The sequence below is a fragment of the Lytechinus variegatus genome, chromosome 4, assembly GCF_018143015.1.
Source record: "Lytechinus variegatus isolate NC3 chromosome 4, Lvar_3.0, whole genome shotgun sequence".
Classification (NCBI taxonomy): domain Eukaryota; kingdom Metazoa; phylum Echinodermata; class Echinoidea; order Temnopleuroida; family Toxopneustidae; genus Lytechinus; species Lytechinus variegatus.
In genome coordinates this window covers 13,957,885-13,973,835 of record NC_054743.1, presented here as the reverse complement: position 1 = coordinate 13,973,835, position 15,951 = coordinate 13,957,885, and the positions used below count along the sequence as shown (strand labels likewise).

General features: G+C 36.7%; 1 protein-coding gene across 1 annotated transcript in view; it reads right to left on the bottom strand.

Moving 5' to 3' along the window:
* The window catches only part of LOC121413448 (mannosyl-oligosaccharide 1,2-alpha-mannosidase IA-like), a 70,103-nt gene extending 54,343 nt beyond the window's left edge, over window positions 1-15,760 (bottom strand). Inside the window, exons 1-2 of the mRNA XM_041606269.1 lie at window positions 15,050-15,760; window positions 10,194-10,409 (exon numbers count right to left, since the gene is read on the bottom strand). Of these exons, the coding sequence (XP_041462203.1) occupies window positions 10,194-10,409; window positions 15,050-15,652 (819 nt within the window). The 5' untranslated portion in view covers window positions 15,653-15,760. The remainder of the gene's footprint in view (window positions 1-10,193; window positions 10,410-15,049) is intronic.
* Window positions 15,761-15,951: the final 191 nt, after the last annotated feature.

Sequence of the window (15,951 nt, the reverse complement as noted above, 5' to 3'; positions counted from 1 at the left end):
AAGTTGGCTCAGTTGATAAAGCTCTGCCTGTCGAACCAAAGATTTTGGGTTCGAGTCTACCCTGGGGCGGATGACTGAAGAAGTGCATTGTGTGTAAATATCTTTCCCTTGTTCCATAGACGTACATGTAGGCTATGCTACAGTACTGTGGAAAACACTCTGTCCCCTCGGATAGGACATTAAATAGAGGCCCCGTGTAGAGGAGAGTCACCACCTTGTGCAAGTAAAGAACCCACTGTACTATTCGTATAAGAGTTGGGGGAATTCCCTGTGTAGTGGTCCACCTGCACTCCCCCCAACCAGTTATATCGGGAGGAGAGACCTGCAGGTCACAGTGATTCAGTTTGCTATGTGCATCCCAGTTACAGGTGACACCAAACAAATAACTATAAAAGAAATAGGCCTACATGTAATGCATAATATCATTTTGTTTGGGCACCAGTGTAATTCAACCCCTAATATGTCTTGGCCAATTTCAAGTTTTCAACAAATGTACACTGTACTGTACATACACATGTAATGTATCTTGTTTGTGTACATGTGTGTAATTCTTACAAATGCCCTTGTGCAATGCTACTTGCTACATGTACATGTACAAGATGTACATGTATTTCAAAATAACATTACAACCATACTTTATAATTTAATTATCACATCCTAGAAAAAATTTGAAATTGAAACTTGTGTTCTGACCCCATTTCTTTTTTACCATGGTACATGTAACTGTTACAATTCATTTTCGAACTTCTAATAATGTCAACTTGTCAGTACAATTTTCATTTTTCAAAAGACAGTTTCCAGTTCCCGATCACTGCAATATGATTCAAAGGTACAGCCATAACCAAAATACATGTACAGAACAGCAACATAAAATACATGGAGATGAGAGGCATTAATAATAACCTTTTTGAAACATTTCAAAATATCCCCTGAAAATTGAAAAATAACCCATGTAAGGTCTTTACAAATATACAAATCAATGGTATTAAAGTTGGAATCAACAAAAAACAGCAGGAAAAATAGCCAGAGTTTATTCTTCCATTTCAGGATATGTTCCTGTTCATCCACATATTGTCTATGCTTTTATTATTATTATTATTTGTTTGGCATCACCTGTGCCTGGGAGGCGAAAAGCCAACTGAATCACTATGACCTGCAGGTCTGTCCTCCCGATATACATGTAACTGATTGGGGGAATGCAGGTGGACCGCTACACCGGGGTTTCCCCCTACTCTTATACGAATAGTGCAGTGGGTTCTTAACATGCAAAGGTGGTGACTTTCCTCTACACGGGGCCTCCATTTAACGTCCTATGCGAGGGACGGAGTGTTTTCCATTGTAACACAGTCTGCATCTATGAAACATGGGAGAGACGTTTACACACAACGCACTGGCTTCAATCATCCGCCCGGGGTGGACTCGAACCCACGATCTTTGGTTCAACGGGCAGACGCGTTACCGACTAAGCCAACACCGCTCTCAATTCTTCACTTGATATCCAAGTTTTCATGAAATACCTATTACGAAAAAAATTGTAGGGAATATTAGACCAGCTCAATGATGGACTTACACTGTACAGTATAAAATACAGTACATGTACAAGCTGTTATGCTACATGTACACTGACATTTTTACCCATAACACATACAGTACATACACTGTACAAACTCTGAATCTGAAAAAAAATGAAGTGCAAGGATGTGGAAGATGGTTTATAGTAATTAAATTTCGACTCCATATAGACTTATTATGAGCTTAGATGGGAGCTTGGCTGTATGCATCAATGACTTGGGCAAGTGCTACATATTGATTTTCAGCAATATCTCTTTTCTTCAGCTTTGAGACTGAAGAAGGGGATGGATGGTGCATGGATGAAAGGTGTTACAGATGGATGGAGGAAACGAGAGAGAGAGACTGGAGTGGGGGTGGAGTGAATCGAGGTTTGCATTCAAGCAAACATTTTTCCTCCTCAAATCAAGTGTGTGTTTTGGGAAAGGAGATTTTACAGACTTATAGGCTACACAGTATGGGCCTATCCAATATCAACATGATTATGTATCTGATGTCACCATCAGACTGGTGTCACCCAGACTCACCCTCAGAAAGACATTAAAGAGCAATATTTATACCGGGGATATGCATATCCCTGTTTATACAAAGCATTGCTCAGGGGTAGGGGGTACAGACTAGAGTGCCCTGTCCAGGTTTTGAACCTGATACCTTCAAATGTGTGTGCAGGCACCGCACACCACTCAACCATGGCACTGCCTAATCAAGATTTTCGAAAAAATCTACATAAAAAAGGCATTCACCATTTCATGTCGAGCTCGGAAAGCAATAGCCAAGACTATTACGGTAATTAGAAACCCCTTTCCCCTTCCCCTGGCTGAGAGTAGATGCACATGATGTATCAATATACAGTACATTGACACATCAATATCAATTTTTGAAACGTAATGTCACAGTGCTGAAATGTCATACTGTATGGTATACCATGTACATGTAGATGAGACAGTCATTAAAGTGTTTCAATTTCTTGGAGAGCATGTACATACGTATACTATTCATGAAACATCATCAACCATATTTCCTTTAAAGATATTGTTTAACTTTTAAAAAATTCTCAAAGCAAGATGAAACATGTACAGTGCATGTATTAGAACTAATAAACCCTGAAAACAACCATTATTGAGAACGTAATCTAAAACTACAACGCAAACCCTGATTTTGTAAATGGGCGTCTTATAGACGCCTAAATAGTACACATAAGTGTATGGGATGAAATTAAGATGGTGTTTTCGGTCACTTTATATTTCAATTTTTGAAGCACTAAATAATCATTTTCGAACACAATTTTTTCTGGGCTTCATATTTGTAACATATCACAGACACACCCATACAGGTGACAAGTGTGACCTCCTACCTCAGATTTTTCAAAAGTCAAACCAAATGATGTTTAACCAATCACTTTAATAGTAAGTTCATTTCAGACAAAGATTGGAAATCTGATAGTTAAAATAGAGTAGAGGAAGTATCATTTATGATATGATGAGGTCCAATGTTGAATAATGAAACTGTGGGTTGATTTCCTGACCACATTAGATGATGAGTCAGTGGACAAGCTCAGCATGATTGTTTTCAATGTCAGGGGCAGATCCCTAATTTACAAGAGGGGGTGGTTCCCACTATTTTTTTAATTTGACAAGCCCCCCACCCCCCACAAATTTAAGTATCTAAAATGGACAGAAGAGAAAACATTGTCAATCATCTAAGTCACAAGTGGTCTGCTTGGTATAAAGAAATGTTATACATATAGATGAAGTACACATGTACCTGTACTTGTACACATTACAAAAGATTTCTAAAAAGCACTACTCAGAATTTGTACACAATTTCAAAGTTAAGTACAGTTACACTGTACATGTACATCCTAATCAATCGCTTGTAACAAACTTAATTTCAAGCTCGAAATGTCTTTAATCACCAAGAGTAATTTAGTGGAAACTCCCCCTCAAAATTATTTAATATTTCATGAAAGATTCAGAAACAAAAAAAATCAGTTAGTTATTAATTGTTACCAAGGCAACAAGAGTGCGTTCAACCTTAGCCAAGCACATGGCCTACTTCCAATCATACATGTAGACTTCCAATCCCCACTCTCAATACAATTTCCTTTGTGTTTGTTTGGACACCATGAACATACATACACCCTGTACATGTACACATATACCATACTAATTATTTTTCAAAAATCAAATAATGATTCAACCCTATAGTAGCTCATAGATTCAGATTTATAAATATTATATTACATATTCATAATGAGCATTTTGAAACTTGTATGGATTGCATAATTTCAAAAATAGAATGGAAAATGCAAACATGCAGTTCAGAAGTGTAGGCCTACCATCTACATGAACAGTATGCTTGGTTTTCATGGGCTTGTCAAGACAAACCTTGCCCAACCACCTTTAATATCTTGGGCAGCAACTTGAATACATTGGGGCCATCTGCACCAGCCTGAGTTTTCAAATTAGCGAGCTATTTCTGATCTGGCAAACTGTCCCGATCTGACCAATCTCGAGATTTTTTGTAATGGAGACGCAATTTGCTGGATTAATCTCAAGATTGCAATCCGAAGTCAACTTGGGATTATTTGCAAAATATCACGCTATTGTGTGAATTATCCTGCTAATTTGCAGGTGCAGATGCACTCAGGATTACTGTATCCATTCACAGCGTCAGACAATAATGCACCGATGCCTCACTCGACCAGGAATCGCTCTTCTTGCGATGGTAGAGAGAGGGTTTCTTGAATCTCGAGATTGAGCAAACTCGGGTTTGGTGCAGCACTGCCTAGTGTTGATTTAAATAAATTGGAACAGGGAACAACATGATCCAAAATTCTGAATCATCATCATCAGGGAGGATTCATATACATGTATGTAGATATATCTTTCCAATTATTGAGAACCTCAAAAGAAATATTTGTTTCTTTTTTCAAACATGACATTTTTTCTTTCAAAATTGAATCATAGACCTGTTGTAGTACATACATGTATGTGCAGTGGTCTTAAATGGACCCAAATCGAAATGAAACATGAGAATCATCTATTAAATATCATATGAACATGTTAATTTACATGTATGTTTCCCTTGTATCAGCATCATGTGTTAATGATAAATTCTGATCATACTGTACCATTCACCTGTGAATACATAGTAGTGTGGGCTTTCCGAAAATGAACTCAAAAATTGTATCAAAGTTTATATAAAAACAATGAAGGAGTCAAAGGACAACTGCAAATACACGTTGGCCTATGCTATGTCACAGTAAACACATCACACATCCCATACAGACCCACTCCCCACTTCAGACTGAGGTCACCAAACACCTTTGAACAGACAGGAAGAGATCTACAATAACACTTCCTGATCAGTCCTGACCTATTAATAAAAACAAAAGTTTGTCAGAGTATTCATCACACTTTTTAAGTTTACAAGAATAGACACTTACATGTAATGTACAACTGCAATAAATGCACTTGACGTAAATACCGGTTATCAGCAAATTGACTAATACAAACTTTACAGCTTTATTAGCTATGTGTTGGAAGCTCCTTGCTATCAGGAAGCAATGAAGCCTTGGAACATCCAAATACTGGTCGCTTCAAAAAGCTGAAAGTAAATACTCCGAATAACTAAAATGGAAATAGTATCAAGTAAAAGTATCCACTTTACATGATTGCTTTGATATCAAACACAATTACACACAAGCTTGTGAATCAAATCTTGCTTCATTATTTGAAACAAAATGTAGGCCTTGTGATTGAAGTTTACATGCTGTGCATATGAGGGGATGCCTCCACCAGTTCCCAGTGATCTGCCCCCCCCCCCCCCACTGCACTAGTACTCTCTTCGCAAGCTCAGTCAAATGATGGCGAACCAGCCCCCTAAAACCTGAAAACCTACATGTATGTATTAATTTTTATTACAGGTACATGTAGGTGGGTGGTTGCTGGTCCTACAAAATGCTCATCCTACAATGTATCTTAAATGTCAAGTCCACCTCAGAAAAGTGTTGATTTGAAACAATAGAGAAAAATCAGACAAGCACAATGCTGAAAATTTCATCAAAATCGGATGTCAATTCAATTAAGTATTTATTTATGTAAAATATGTAAAATAAGAGTTATGAAATTTCAAAGTTTCGCTTATTTTTACCCAAATAATTATATGAACGAGCCAGCTACATCCAAATGAGAGTGGATGATGTCACTCTATTTTGTTTTTTGTTTGAATTATACATGTACAATATTTCAATTTTTACGAATATAACGATTCGGACCTCATTGCCTTAAGCACAAAATGTTAAAATAATGGAATTCCACCTGTTCAGGGAGAAATGAAACTTCCTTTCACATAACAATCATGAGAAAATAAAAAAAATCATATTCCATATAATAAAATACAAAAGATATAGTGAGTGAGTGATATCATCAGTTCCTCATTTGCATACCGACCGAGATGTGCATTTAACTGTATTGTGAAAGCGAAAACTTTTAAATGCCATAACTTTCTTATTTTACATCCGATTTTGATGAAAATTGTTATACTTGTTGATTTTTTCTCTTTTTATTAAAATCAAGTTTTTGTTGGGGTGGACTTGTCCTGTAATAAATATGTGATAAAGTGTACTTGAATAACAGGCAAAGATCCACAGTCAGAGTTTTATGAGTGCAAACTCGTCCAAAATTTGACAAGCAGAGAGAAAAGAAAGAAAGTAAGAAAAAAGGTCCTTGCCCATTTTACTGGGAGTGCAATGAAGACATTCTATGGAAAGTACCATTATAATATCAAATTTTACAGGATGTGCCCGCACCTCCAGCCACCCTCTTGGATCCGCACCTGCCAAAGTTTGACCATAGAGCTGTTAATAGCTCCATGGTTTGACTATTCTTCCTGACTTTTCTGCAGATCTCCTACACGTACAGGTACATAATTGTATACATGAAGGTAGGCTACATACTGTACACTGTATAGCCTTGTACATGTACATGTACCTTTGCGTTAGTGTACTATGTCCTTTTCAATGTAAGAATTAGTAATAGTGCACTTCAGGACACACGCAATGCTGAAAATAGAAGGGGGCATCCACAACCAATTACGCATAGTTTCCTGTCCTACTGCTGCTACTACTACAGAGAAGGAATGAGGAAGACAGTCAACTGAACCCGATCACATGATTACCTGTTCTTGTACATTACTAGAGCTGTGTTCAAATTAGAGTTAAGAATCGTGACACATCAATTCAAAGGGCAAAAAGAGAAGATGGTCAAGGAGGGTGTTCAAGCATTATTCCATTACCAAGCCCACCCACTACGCAGTTTGAACCAGGAATTGTCTAGACATATTAAAGTGCATGATGCATATCATCAGGGGCCAGCTCGATAAAACTAGATAGTTTGCACGGTTCACAGCTACTGAAAACTCTCAATTTGATATGTTGATAGTAAACTTGTTTAAGAAATTGTGCATTTGATATTAAAACAAGTCTGTAATTTTTAGGGACTATGAACTGGAAGCAGGTCTATAATGATAATCATAAAAAATTAAAATATTTGGGATTTCTATTGCTCATATCTAAAAACATACAATGTAAATCTGGTTCTGCAGAATTGACCTTCAAAACAAACCCTCTTCAGCGATTCCATGTTTAGAATTTACAAGAAATTGCTTGAATACAAATGTGGCTTAAACTCAGCTTCTTTGAAAACGGTGTTTCTGGGGTAAAATCTTGTGGAATGAACATAGCCAAGGAAACACTTTGCAAATGACTGTATTAATCACTGCACAGAGTGGATATTGCTTGTGACGCTAGACTGTACAGTAGTAGGCCCACATACTGTATACATGTACTGTACGTGCAAATCTACAATATAATCTGCATGCAGTGACAGCGGACAGGTCCAAGGGCAGCGCTGTAAGGGTGTGAGAGGTGCGTGTGCTGCTTGAGTGTGAAAACCTCTCTGTATTTCAATAACAGTGTCAAATTCACACGTTTTTAAATAGTGTACAATGTATCTGAAATTCATTATTGCAAGAAACATGTAGGCCTACATGTACATGCCGACATGTACATTTCAAAACAAAATATTTGTAAGATTTTTATGGGTATGAATCAATTAAACACCAAACAATGCTCAAATACAACCTAGTTGTTCATCACTCTGAAGATTGTTATTAAAGAGCATTAGGCGGTTTAGGCCTATTATTTTCAGAAGGGAAGGGGATGGGGAGGTCACACTTCACACCTCCTGCTATAGATGACTATGCATCGGCATCCAGAAAAAGAAATATTAAAAAAGGTTCTCAAGTTACAAATAAAGATGAAAATAGATAAAAAGCCAACATCCTGCAGGGATCAATCATCAACCAACCCCCATCCTCCTAAAAAACGTCATTGATGCAGCACCGTTAACCAACACCTTCAGACACCGTGCATGCACACTCCGACCTGGCTCCAGTACCCTACGGCATGCATACCCCATTAGAAAGGAGGAAGAACAGTAGCAACCAATGAACAAAAACAAAAAGAAGAATATCCTCCTGAATCAATAACAACCCACTCTAATCTCGTTAGCCTGCATTTACCTAACAATTTTACGCAGATTAGCAGCAACACTTTGCTCATATTACGATACCGGGGCACGGCAGAGCTTCAAGTGCGGAGAAGAGGGAATATTACAAGATTATTGAATTTCAACTCATCTGGGTGATGTAAAAACAGAATTTTCCTGGCAAGCTGAGAGCACAAGTGCTTGTAAAACAGGCAATCAAAGTTATTTTTGTTCTGGGTATATGGGTACTGAGAACTTCAAAGGACAATGCTTAAAAAAAAAAAACATGCTTCATGCATTTTTCCCCCTTATACTGTGGGCTAGTAATTGAATATACTGTAAGCTATGAAATATTTCCACAGCTTTTTTTGGAAAAGTTTGTAATTGAATCCCTAGCATCATCATTTCCAGGCAAGTACATAATCTCTGCAAAATAAGTTTATGGTACAGATGGTGTTGGGACAAAATCACACACTTTACTAATTTGTCTTTTACGAGGCAAATTGGATGTACTGTAGCTTTCTTTCCAATCTGAGGAAGGATACTTGGATAGGGAACATAAATGTACATGTACTCAGATCATATGCATGTTACAGTATTCTGCTTTAAGTGCCACATCACCTACATGTACTGTACATGTGTAAAATTTACAATGATGATAATGAATGATGATGATCAATGATTATGAAATGAAGATACTCGAATATCCAAATCCTCATGTACGGTAAATGTGCATTCATACATGTACATATATGTACTCTCCGTAAAAAAAAGAAGAAATTTAGTCCTACATATAAAGTACTCAACACGGCTATCATGCCTTCATGTGTACTGAAAGTATGTGTATATCATTATTTTTTGTATCAGTTTGTTCATATATCAACTATGTGTACTATCATTTCTTTTTAAATAACTCTCTTTTAATTTCAATAAAACTGAGAAGACTGACCAAAGGTTGCACTTGCACAATATCAGACCATCACAAGTGGGTGTCTCTTTGTTGACATAACTCAACAACACACTACAAACTGTTATACTTCAAACATGTATTATTGTGTTGAAAAGTTCAAAGTCACAAAACTGAATTAAACTTGTATGTTAATGCTATGGTTAGGTCGCTAAAAAATACCTCTACGAAAGCTGTACGAACAATTATTGCTATGTATAAAAGTTGTTTGTACACATGTACTGTATTTGACAGCATTACATATCCTTTATAAGCATGCATAAAAACTACACACTGTATATTAAAAATACTGATCATATTCAGAATGCAGCTTAAGAAAAAGAAATGCTTTCCTGCAGATAATACAACACTATTCTTGCAATACTTTTATAGTAAAATGTAAAGATTTAACATCATTTTGAAAGAATCAAATTATCACAATCAAGAATAGGACATGTACACCACAAAAACTTAACATTTTAGAATCACACTGGTCAATGAACAAGGTGGTTCACCAACCAGGAGTCAGGATGTACACACACGTTTGTAAAATTAAAAATTCTAAATAAAGTTGTCAGAGATGCCAAGTTCAAAGACCAGCTATGCGTGAGATTTTCTGTGAATCTGAGTGAGATCACAGACATTGTGTACAATGTATATATGGGGATAGCCTGTGATAGTTGCGTGAGACAGAGATTTGAGGGGATGAACAAGAGTCCAAAATGCGTGAGTCTCACGCATAATGCGTGAGACTTGGTAGCTCTGAGTTGTCCTACATGGAGAACTGGGGCCGATTGCAAGAAAGGGTCTTTCCAAAGACCGTCTTTAGCATCGCCCATCTTTTATGATGGGCTATGCAGGATATTTTCTAAAATTTATGATAAACAAATAGACTTTATTTAGCTAGCTTTTAAATCAATTTTTTTACATAATTTCATGGGATATCACATCATTTTGTAAACAAATACTTTGTTTACTTTAATGGATGAATAGAATATGTTTGCAGGTAATTTATTAAAAATAAGTTTCACATGGCGCATCCTGGGCGACATGAAAGACAGTTCTTGCAAAGACCCTTTCATGCAATCTGCCCCTGATCTCTGTCATTTTACTTAATGGATACTCACTGCATCAAATTTGAATTCATTGGCAATCCAATTCCTTGCTTTCTGGTACTCGTCCCTCAAACCCATGATGAAGAGTGTATCGATACCATCAATGATGGTGGCGCCCATGGCGGAACGCCCAAAGATGCTTGCTGAATGACCCGTCTTGGCAATAGGTTTAAGTTCATTGGCACCCCATGCATACTTTACATAGCCATTCCAGGCATGTAACATCATCTGTAATCAAAAGAGATTAAAAGTTTGGTGTACAATATTATTGTAGATATCAGCAATAAAAAAAGGAATATTGAATAAGAGAGGAAATGCAAAACTTTGGATTTTTCTATATTAACTGTTGATCAGATAAACATTACATACTTTTTCTGTGGAATTTCATTTAACATATATTCAAATGATACATTGTATTCATGAATGCATTTTTAAAACTTGGCAAAAAACAATGCAAATTTTGAAAGTATCCTTTATTAATAATTCTTGGCTATAATTAACACAGTGTAGGGGAGACCGGGGTTAGTTGGAACATGGGGTAAGTTGAAACATTGTAATTTTTTTTAACGCCTGTAAAATAAATTTATGCAACACTGCCCTCAATTTATTGCAATAATAATTCAACACTGTTGTATTATTAATAGCAATAAATTGAGGGCAGTATTGCATAAATTTATTTTACAGGCTTTAAAAAAAATTACAATGTTTCAACTTACCCCATGTTCAAACTAACCCCGGTCTCCCCTACCATTGCAAATCATGCCTAGACTAAAAAGACAATAGCCAAGAATTAGTAGGCGTATTGAATTATTATTCTAACCTCCAAGTCTTATATTGTAAGTGTAGTGAAGTATCACTTTTCATTGTTAATTCATTTGATTAAAAAGATAACACCCATTCTCTGTCAATTTTGTTCTTTTATTAAAATGAAAGCCCTTTGAATATTAATCTTACAAATTCAGTGGTTACATATCAGAAAGTATGTACCATTACATGTATGTCCTTAAACTTTTGCCTGTTTCCAATAAAAATTTGTTATATAGAGGAAAACACACAATTTCAATTGTCATTTGTCAGGGACAAACTTTGTTATAAATATACTGTAATCAGATGATATAATCATTACTTTTACATGTTAATGGAAATACCAGATTTTAATACCAAGCAATTTTCATTCAACGGATCTTTGTTACACTGTATGCTGTTTAATTTTACTCGACGATGTATTCAAACTTTGATTCTCTAAATGTTGTAGCACCTGTGAAATAAAAATACATCTAATGGTTGTATGATTGTTTCTTCACACTTGATGACATCTCTTTTGATCCAACGATTGATCTGTCTTACCTATCACTTCCATAACTTTGGAATACTGTACATTTTTACTATACTATTATAATCTCATATTAAAAGTTATTAAAAAGGAAATACCAATATTTGATTTCGGTCTTTATTTGAGAATGGAATATCCTCTAAAACTCACTTGGAATTATTGACAAAATGGATTTACTGTACACACGTCTCCATCATATAAAATTTGTCAACAAAATTAACTGAATTTGACTATCACATTTATATGGCAGAGAATCCTGAGAACTCAAATTAGAATCAATAGAAGTTTACCAAACTAACTGTAAAAACTTTACAACTTGTAGGGCACTTTAATGTAATTTTCATGACATCAAACATTCTGTTCATCCATTAGCAATAAGCAACAAGTGTAGAAAGAGAGAGATGGGGGGGGGGTAGTCAGTCAATACCTACCCATGTCTCCTTTACAAACATCAAACCATATTTCTAGATGAATCCATCCAAATTGTTCACTACATCCTTGAACTTCAATCTTGGTCTGCTCCCTCATTACTTCCACATTTTCTTGAATTTTACTACCCCCCCCCATCAGGAAAGAACCAGGCCTGGAAAGAACTGCCTTGATTCACTGACGTATTTCTGGCCTATGCAAAGGCCGATGTGTGTTCAACAAAAGCCAAGGAATAGTGAGATGTGTCACTCCTGGAAATTAGCTTATTATGATCAGAGATACAGATAAGCTTACATAAAGTCTTCGATCCATTTTATGTCTAAGACATGCACATGTAGTGTACACTCAGCATCACACAAGCAAGATTACAGTCATTTCATATGACTGCTTGGCATCTACACCTTCATACACTGTATATGCCAATACACTATTTTAAAGGGGTCCTAGGCTCCAGACTGAAAATAATTGTACCTCTGTAACAATGGTGGCTACCTATATAGCGAACAGGCCCACCTTTCGGTGCTCATGGCGCTTAAGCCAAAATATGCTACATGTATGTAAATAGAGTAAAGTTCTCTGAGCAAAATGCTGAAATGTCACAAAATCTGATAAAAACAGTATTTTAAAGTTTGCAATATTTGTGAAAATAGTTTTATGCTGGTCATTCATTAGGTGTGCTGATGTCACATCCCACTTCCGCTTATCCATTACATGAAATCTGTGGATGATGTCTCTTATATTATAATGAAAAAAGTTGCATCCATGAATATCAAAAGATTGTGAATCCAATATTTCTAAATCTTATATGACAAAATAAGCATAAACATAATTTCATATAATATAAAAAAAATGGGGCTGTCCGATATGACATCCTCAGTTCACTCATTAAATATTCATGAAGAGATGAATAGAAGTGTTTCACATAACTACTGTACAGGTTGCACGGGCCTAATCACAACTGGCAGGCCATAGATATTCATTTGAGCCAACCCATTGCTCAATTTTTAAATTTGATATTGCTGATTGACAAAAATGAATGAATATGACTGACAATCTAACACTGATTCTTGGGAGGGTATATGTACCTACTGAACTTACTTTTTTCCAAATTGGAAAGAAATATCACCACTATGGAACTATATTTTTACTGGCGTAAGAATTAGGGTTATTTTACTCTCTCAAGTGATGAATTTGTTGTTGTTGTTGTTGTTGTTTTAGCTTATACGGCGTGTGTCATTCAGTAGTGAATATTTGCGCCAGCATAATTTGCGGTAATTTTATTTATAAATTTTTCTGTACTTAAATCAATTCAGTAAAAGTCAGGTACGGCGCTGCATTATTCGCACAATTTTGGAGATTCACAACAGACTGTCATCAAAAATCACTTAACCACTTCAGATTTGGTCCCATCTTCATAAAAGCTGATTCATTTTTAAAATGAGCCGGTCGAGGTACCCTTTTCTGGTCAGATATGGAATGTCAGACATTTATCCTATCCACTGGTAGTAAACATTCAACCCTCAAATTTCCTCCTTATTTTTTATGAATTCTTTTTAAGTGCCAATTTAACACACGAGTCTACGGGAAATGAATTAGGCCTGTGTGCCCTAATGCCAATCTAAGAACTGGGGGGTGTTTCACAAAGATTTAAGTATGACTTACGTCGCACTTAAAGGTCGATGCGTACATGATATGCAACGTGCGATCTTATTGATCAATACGCAGTAGTGCGCGTCCTTTTGGCATGATCTGACCAATGCTGTCATGCCTTTATACTGCGCCCAACTAGACATTTAAGCGTGACTCTAAGTCATACTTAAATCTTTGTGAAACACCCCCCTGGAGTCCTAATGTTACTTGTAACTTAGTTATTCCTTGTCAGATTTTGATCAAATTTTGAAGAAAAATTCCAGTAGTTGCAGTAAACACTGATTTCCTGAGAAAGTCTGTAAAACAAGGCTTGTCAGTATATCATTGAGGATCTAGACCTGGTACAGTTACATGTACATAAAACTGAACTTTGTGAAATCTTGAAATCTACACTGAAAAATGTTCACACCGAAGATCCCCAACACAGATAAGCGCACATGGAACAATGTATAAATAGAGCATCGGGCCCGACGCTCTACCCGAATCCTGTGCTTATTTGCTGATTTCTCAGCAATTACACAATTTTTTCCAGAATCCTTTGGCACATATGCGTTTTATTTATACAGACACTTTGGTGGTCATTTCATTGGATTCTGTACGAACTCATTTTGACATCGTTACCAAAACTAGCATTTACCTTTGTTTTGTTTGTCAGATTTATCTTTTTCTGTCTCTTAAAATTATATTATCTTCAGCCTGGAGTATCCTTTTAAAAGATTATATGGAATACCCTGCCCCATATGTGCAGACAGCCTGCATTCTAAATGAACAGCACATGTTTGCATGCAGTCTATCTAGAAAATACATGAAGTAGGGTCCGGAGGGGGCCAGTCGAATATATTGCTGTACACACGCGTGACCAAGTTATTTCCAAACACCCCCTAAACAAGTTTTTCTCTGTGTGCAAAATAAGTTTTTTGTGGGCTTTATTTACACATTTAAGCCCCTAAACAAGTTGTCGCCAAAATTTGACCTCGGGGAAAAAACATACCCTAAACATGTTTGGCTATAGTCTAAAAAAAATGCTTTGGGGAAAAAAACATGTTTTTTGATCCCGCAATTGACCATTGACCAGTATATCAAAACCACCCTTTTTCTTGAAAATCAGTGTTTTTAATACCCTTAACGAGTCAATGCGCGGGCCGGACCGCGTCCAAAACTGAAAAAATCACCCCTTACAACGAATTTTTTGGTCACGCGTGTGTACAGTGATTTGACTGCCCCCCCCCCCCTCCCGGAGAAGGGTATTCTGCAATCATTTCAAACCAACTCTTGTTTGCCTCTTCTTCATTTCTTCCTTTGACAAGTTATACACGTAGATATAGATATCTATTTAACAGAATGTGAAACAAAATGCCTGTAATATGAAAGCCAGAGAGTGCCAGACATATCGCCCACATTATTCTACATGTAAAAGAATAAGATTAAGAATAAGAGATCAATTGTAGATGTCTACCTCTCGTATATGATCGCGTTTGCTTTTAACATCCATATCATTTGGATCACCATCTGTTCTCTCAAAATATCCTTTTGCAGCTAAAGCATCTTTTCCACTTTTCCTCGCAGCTTGAAGATCTTCCTCAACTTGCTTTTTCTGCTGCTCTAAAAATTTCACCTTGTCTTCATTAATATCTTTTTTAATACTATCAATTTGATGTTGATCCATATTTTCGTCTGCTCCTCCATCATTTCCTTCATGATTTAAGGCCCCTCTTGCTTGCTGCAGCGCCCTATCTTGGGCAATTTGTAGCTCTATTCTTTTCCTATCTTGTTCTAAATGTACATCCTCTTTTCCAGCATCTAAATGCAGATGACCGGGAAATGTGTCTTCTTTGCCACCCGGCTTGAATAGCTGCTCGGGCGAGTCCACGAACGAGTTGACACGTCCCCGAAGCTCCGGCACAAGAAACACTGCACTGTAACACACACTCATAAAAACAAGAAAAAGTAGATAAACTACGTATCGTTCTGATGCTCTTAGTCCTGAGCGGGTATATCCCAACGGGACACCGTTAGAATACCTCTGTTGAAGAGGTAATATTGGTCCTTTGGTGTTCATTTTGATGAAATATTAGTCTGTTCCCTTCTAAAAATTCGCCGGAACTGCGCGACGTCAACACGTATCCATCTTTCCTCGCACTGTAGGACTTACACAATGAAAGATCAATCACACGGCTATACTTACGTTCACACGTACGTGCACATCCGCACTAGACGAGGTTCTAGTCTTAATAATGACGTTTTCTCGTTGTTTTTCTGCTATGAAGACGGGTTGAAAGGGGGTTCAAATTTTTACGAAAGATCATTTAATACTGCGTCCAGCTCCTCTTATTTCTTATGAGGGAGATGGAAATTAGT